We start from the raw sequence: 6,686 nt of genomic DNA on the forward strand, positions 1-6,686 counted from the left end.
GCTAAATGGTACAGATTAACAAGCACAGCTTTTGGTAAACACTGGTACTAAACTAAATAGCTGTTAAATAGAATCATGGTTAAATTTTGACTAAAATGATTCATGATGAAAGTGTTAATTAAAACCGGATTTAAAATTGCAATAACTTTATAAAATTAGCTCAATAAAAATTAATTGTTAGCTAATGGTATGGATAAACATGAAACAAAAAGATAATATTGGTCACTAAACATAATGAACAGCTATTAAATTGGGTGTTAGCTTAAATTATGACCAAATGGTTAGAAATTATTAACTAAAAATATGGTTAGTTGTTGAAATTGTTAACTAAAAGTATGAATTTACAGTCAAAATAGCTAAATATAACTTAATTGTTTGCTAACAGTGCAAATAAGTAAACACAGTTTGTTGTTAAACACAACAAACAGCTAAAATTCATTACTAGACATAGTGACCAATAACTGGTAAATGTATTAGCTGACTGATAAATGGCAAGTAAATAGTAAAGACTGACTTAAAATTTGAGTTGTTGATGACAAAGGGGTTTTGACTCCACCTGACAGACATGTCAGGTGGACTACTGTGTGAGCATTTCTTGGATCACATATCTGCCCCCATCCTGACCCTTTATGTCCTTACTCTAGAGTCTAGACTGTGACCATATCGCTACTAAACACAACTGAGTTTCCAACACAGCTTGCAGCAGGTGTGAGACCAGCATGTTCTTCACTCTGTAGTAAAGAGTTCAAATTGTGTTGTGGGAAAGTGTTGGTGCTTTTGTATTTCACATGACCTTTGGCCCCTAAAACGCAAAAATGAAAACCTTCTGCTGTTTACTATCCTTAAAAGGAGCATACCAGTGGTTTTACATGTTTTAACAATGAATTGTGTCTTTCACAAAACATTAGAAACATTTTAATACAATGATTTCAAGCAACAGGCAACCACTGGTTCCTTTAATTGAATGTGAATGTCAGTTTATAGAAATCAGAATACATCCTTGAAGATATCTAATCCATTATATTGGATATTTACATCATATTGATGGCATTAAGGCGCAAAAGAGAGTGACATGTAAACACAGTTTTACAAAACTTTAAAAAATACAATAACAATAACAACTAAGAAATTGATTGGCTTATTCCCTAAAAAATGAGTGCTGATGATGTCATGCATCATTTTTCTTGCATTTCATCTCTAGCATGTATATTTTCATAATGAAATGGAATAAAGAGAAATCAGTGGTTATATGGAAGGCTGGAAATAAATCACTAGAATCCTGTTTTAGTCAGTGATTTATGCACAATTTGTTGGTACTGGGGTAAAATATGCAAAAACACTGGTACCTTTACCTGCTGACCCATCTCATTTTTTTGACTCATAGGCTCATGATCTATGAGAGCTGTACTGTACTTAAAAAAAAAAAAAAACATGTACAGCAGCAGTTAATTCAAATAACTGCCAGCATGTAACTGGAATGATTAATAGAGGACTGCAGCCGATCCCTTTTAAGCGAATAAAATGGCATTTACAAATAGCTTTTCGTCTTACACATTTAGGTAGCACACTTTCCGGCGTGAAGAAATAAAAATGCTCATCTCGTATTTTTCTTTCCCATTTTTGTACAGGTTCATGATAAAGAGAGCCCAGGGGAGAAACCGGTTTGGAATGAAAAACTTCAAGAAGAGATGGTTTCGTCTCACCAACCACGAATTCACCTACCACAGAACGAAAGGTGCGCTCTTGTGATCTGCTCGTGATCCCAGTAACGTTGTTTACTCACCTGATTGTGTATCATCAGGATGGTGGGGACATGGGACAAAATCTGCATACTCATCATCCAACATATGTGGAGGATATTAGGTTACTGAACACACATACATGAGCAGTTTTCAAATTCCTTAAGCAGAGGGCTATACTACTTAGAAAAATGGGAATCACAATGGTGGTTATCAACTTCCTTTGTTAAACCATATGACTTCCTATGAGTGCATCCTGCTGATAAAAGTCTATAAAGGCCATAAAAATAGAGATAGAGATTTGGAAATATAGCTTAAAATTATCTTCTGGGAGCTGCTCAAACATCATCCTACCTAATAATAATAATAATGGATTGCATTTATATAGCGCTTTTCGGAACCCCTCAAAGCGCTTTACAATACCACTATTCATTCACTCTCACATTCATACCTAGACAACATCTTGACATGGCCTGGCAGGCTGAACTCATTTCATGAACTGATGTGGAATAAACCAGCTGTGCTTTCTAATATCATCTTTTGTATTAGATCTTCCACATATGTAGATCTCTTTCTGATTTTTAAATGGTTACGTAATGAAGAAAGGTGAAATATCATCCTACAAAGAGAAGTCACAAGCTTATAATTGATGTTAAAACTGATCTCAACAATCTGCATGGGTGTAAAGTGTAACAAATTAAACATCTTAGAAATGGTAGCCAATTGTCTCTTTTAACTGTTAGATTAAAAACTTACGATATGAGTAAAACAATTTTTTTTCTTTAAAAAAAAAAGTCCATATGAAAATACTACAACTCCTTATCACGACAATTTGCCACAAAGCAGAAAGCCTAACAAGAAAAGAAGCTGGACGGAACAGGTCAAATAAAATGTGTATTTACACCATACTACGCATCTCAATGACAGTCATAACAATCCAGTTTGTTATTACCTCAACAGTTCCATGTCTGATGTTGTTCCTGTTCCCACCAGGTGAGGGAGCTCTTTGCAGCATTCCCATAGAGAACATTCTGGCTGTAGAGCGGCTGGAGGAGGAGTCTTTCAAAATGAAAAATGTAAGGAACCCCCTGTGAGCCCTTGTGAAATATTTGAGGGTTTGAGCATTTGGGCCCAAATCTCTCCTACAAGTGTTTACTTTCTTACCTAACTTGCACTCTTTTCTTCCCACACTCCTCCTTCAGATGTTCCAGGTCATTCAGCCAGAGCGGGCGCTCTACATCCAGGCCAATAACTGCGTAGAGGCGCGCGACTGGATCGACATCCTGACCAAAGTCAGCCAGTGCAACCGCAAACGCCTGAGCACCTACCACCCCTCAGCCTACCTCAACGGCCACTGGCTGTGCTGCAAGCTCTCAGCAGACACGGCTCCCGGGTGTACGCCCTGCACCGGGTACATAAAGTTGCTAACATCTGCGCAGCTTCACATTCCTGTGCTTTGTTTCCGCTCTCTCTCATTCCATGCACGCTTCGTTTTTTTCAGCGGCCTCCCGGCAAACATCCAGCTGGATGTAGATGGTGACAGAGAGACCGAGAGGATTTACTCTCTGTTCAGCACATACATGACCAAACTGATCAAGATGCAAGGTTAAATGCCAAGCGCATGTTTTTTTTTTTTTTTTCAAACTTCCCACATTTGTGTTTTTTCACATTTCCGTCTCTCATTCCGTTTCCCGCTGCAGAGGCCTGCGGCAGTAAGTCGGTATATGACGGCCCCGAGCAGGAGGAGTACTCCACCTTCGTCATAGACGACCCCCAGGAGACCTACAAAACCCTGAAGCAGATCATTTCAGCCGTGCAGACGCTGGAACAGCAGCACACCAAGTACAAACGCGACAAGTTCAAGAAGACAAAGATAGGCAGCCAGTACGTGCACTGCTTGTGTTGTATTAGGAGGTTAAGTTATAGATGAATGCATTTATTGTATCTTTAACAAAGTGGAGGCGCTAGTTCAGAACACTGCAGTCACATTTTTTTTCCCTTTTCTTTGTCCTCAGAGAGCATCCGATTGGAGACAAGAGTTTCCAGTGCTACATCCGCCAGCAGTCTGAGAGCTCCACCTACTCCATCTAGCCACAGCCCTGGATCCGGTTTCTGTGATGGACAAAACCAGCATATTTTTCTCTACTGCAGAAAAATCCACTGAAACTGAGCTCTGTGTCTGGTATTGAGTTTTGAAGCATTTCCCTTGTCTAAAATAACTTCCTTAAGACGCTTGTGGAAGCAAAGCAACCTTTCACCCCGATCTGATCGTGTTTTGAGAAAATGACAACTTTACGACTCGTTGCCAAACTCCAAGAGCCGCGTATATGGACCTACCTGCAGTTTCTCAAAGTGCATCGCTCCACATTCGGACAAACAGACCTCACTTTTAGAAGAGAGAGAGGAGAAAAAAGAGGAGCACTTGTGGAGGAAAGGAGGGATATGAGTGAAGAGGTAACCGTCTCCTTTACATGACGTGACGAGAGAACAAAGGTTTTCACTGGACAGTTCTGACAGTGACCAGCACGCACTTTAATCGCCTCCAAATCTTCGGACGAACAAGCCTCACAGCACAGTTTTCAGAAAGCGACTTTTACCTCTTTGATTTGTGTGCGGTTATTTTAAATGTTGTTGAAATTGTTACCTTTCATATGCCGTCTGACGGACGAAGCTCCAGACGAGAAGGAATGACTGCAGCTTATCCCCTCTGCGGGTGATGTTATACCTGTGTACCTTTCACTTTCAAGCTTCTCCCCCCAGCGTCTTCGGGATACAAGTTCAGGGAGAGCCACAAAAAAACAAACAAAGGGATCGTCGGGCCCATTCACAGTCCAAGTGACTTCATTTAAGCTACCGAAAATCTCTCCACACACAGTTTTAGCCCACATTTTAAACCCTTTTAAAAGAGTTTTCCACGTTTTGTTTTTAAAGCTTTGGTCTGTCATTTGGTCGTCATGTAACCAGTACCCAGGTTGGCATTTCCCCCTCCCCTTGCCCGCACAGGTTATGCTTTAAATTACATCATTCAAAACCAGTTTCTTTAGATGCAGAAAATGTGCACGTGACAGAACAAGTCCTTTTACAGGTACAGCTGTACAGTGTAGTGGACTACTGTATGTTATACTGATACAAACAGAAAGGGAGACAGAATATTAGAGAACGCTGAGTACAGTGTAGTCCAGTACAAAACTGGCTTTAATAACTACAGCAGAGCAACTGTTTTGTGTCATAAGACACAATTTTCATCACTCACTGTCCATTTATGGTGGATAAATATAATTAATGTCAGAAAAGCAGCTTTAATGATGAAATGGAAAGACACTTTTCCCCGACACACAGCGCTGGGCTAAGGCCCCACAGCTTGACATTAACTCAGAGGCCTGTTTCACTCCTGTGTAAGCAGGAAAATAAGTAAAAGCCAGTCTACCCCCTTCAGCTATCACAAATGAGATCATTAACAGGGATGTTTTATTTTCAGATACACTTCTAATTATTACACAAACTAACATTTTAACCTGTCTTAGTTTGTAATTGTGAAATGGATAGAGTGTGACTGATTGTGTTGCCCCGCTGGTTACCTAATAATAATGTGGTTCTTTTGTTTCTGTGAGTTAGCCTCCCACTCCCTCCATACCTTGTCGTTTGAACTCTTATTTATATGCATTCCACTGAAAAGCTACCTGCTGTGAAGCGCCTCACCATCTATTGAAGGTACAGGATTTATTGTTGCTAGCCAGCTGTGTTGTGTTGTCCCACGCTTTCGCAAAGGCGGACGCATTTTTTGTCTTTCACTCCGACAGTGCATGTGAAGTGTAGACAGCAGCCTCTGCAAGCGACTACAAACCACGACTTTTGTATTTTCCGAATCCAAGTATGTGCTTATGTAGCCTCGCGGGTGTTCGCCCCCATGGTCACAGGATCCCAAACAGTGCCAGTTATCACTTTTCTAAAGTTCATTTTTGAAATATATATATAAATATATTAAAAAAATAAATAACTGTACTGTTTGTAAAACAGCTGAGCAACTAATCCAATTATATGTTTTTGTTTTTTGGGTGGGTCAAATAAGGACAACAATTTGACTCAACAATTTGACTCTGTTTTCTATCTTGTCATACGGAAATTTTGCTGTGTATCTGAGCTGGATGAGGTGTGTGTGTGTCTGTTATGTGGGTGTGTGCTTGTTTTTGTCAGTGTGGACACATGTGACTGACATGATGGGTTGTGTTGCCAATTGATCAAACAGTGTTACAGGTCAGGAAAGGCAGATCACTGCCTGTAATTATACTGAAGACACTGTTACTTCACTCTTGGCCTGACGTAGCGTATCCCCTCTTTCCTCTCATATACAATCACTGTTTCTTTTCAAGAAGATTTTGCCAATCTATTCTCCCCAGATGTCTTATGAACAGTAAAAAAATATTAAGAGAGCAGCCTGGGTTTAATCTCTTTCAGGTTTTCCTCCCCCTACAGGTTACTAACTCTCCTCAGGTTTATGAAACTCATATTTATTATAACTTTCATTCAAACCTTCCCAGAATTCCCAGCGAAGTTGGTGTGGGTATGACTCCTCCAACCCCGATACCCATAAAAGGAATGAATTATGCAATAACGGTGTTTCAGCATGCAATAATATTAACAAGCCCTCGATAAGCCTGTCAAGTGATCACAAATTAACAATGCACATCTGCTGATGTTTTGCAGTCAGATGCCTCTTCAGATAAACACATATTATAAAAGGGAGAACAGTGTATTTTGTACAAATATTTTAAAAGTATTAAAATAAGCCTGTTATTTGTGTACATAAAACAATTGAATGAATGGTGAAAATGTGATGTGTTTTCCCCCGAGTAACCAAATGAAACAATTATTAATGCAAATCTGGTGTCTGTGTCATTTATTACTTATCAGTAAAGTCTACTGTACAAACTCACATTAGCAGATTTA

General features: G+C 39.5%; 1 protein-coding gene across 4 annotated transcripts in view; it reads left to right on the plus strand.

The window, feature by feature from the left end:
* rasa3 (RAS p21 protein activator 3) overlaps positions 1-6,631 on the plus strand; it is a 39,995-nt gene extending 33,364 nt beyond the window's left edge. For 2 of the 4 annotated variants that reach the window (XM_086289973.1, XM_086289989.1), the window contains 6 exons: positions 1,629-1,735; positions 2,700-2,815; positions 2,942-3,150; positions 3,241-3,344; positions 3,440-3,623; positions 3,755-6,631. In XM_086289973.1, the coding sequence (XP_086146099.1) occupies positions 1,629-1,735; positions 2,700-2,815; positions 2,942-3,150; positions 3,241-3,344; positions 3,440-3,623; positions 3,755-3,830 (796 nt within the window). In that variant the 3' untranslated portion in view covers positions 3,831-6,631. The remainder of the gene's footprint in view (positions 1-1,628; positions 1,736-2,699; positions 2,816-2,941; positions 3,151-3,240; positions 3,345-3,439; positions 3,624-3,754) is intronic. The other 2 variants (XM_086289981.1, XM_086289998.1) reach the window with 1 other exon arrangement.
* Positions 6,632-6,686: the final 55 nt, after the last annotated feature.

This window comes from Aulonocara sp. 'chitande type north' Nkhata Bay, linkage group LG1, assembly GCF_057382095.1.
Source record: "Aulonocara sp. 'chitande type north' Nkhata Bay isolate Kocher_YH1m ecotype deep benthic linkage group LG1, A_spYH_male_GT1.1, whole genome shotgun sequence".
Taxonomy (NCBI): Eukaryota; Metazoa; Chordata; class Actinopteri; order Cichliformes; family Cichlidae; genus Aulonocara; species Aulonocara sp. 'chitande type north' Nkhata Bay.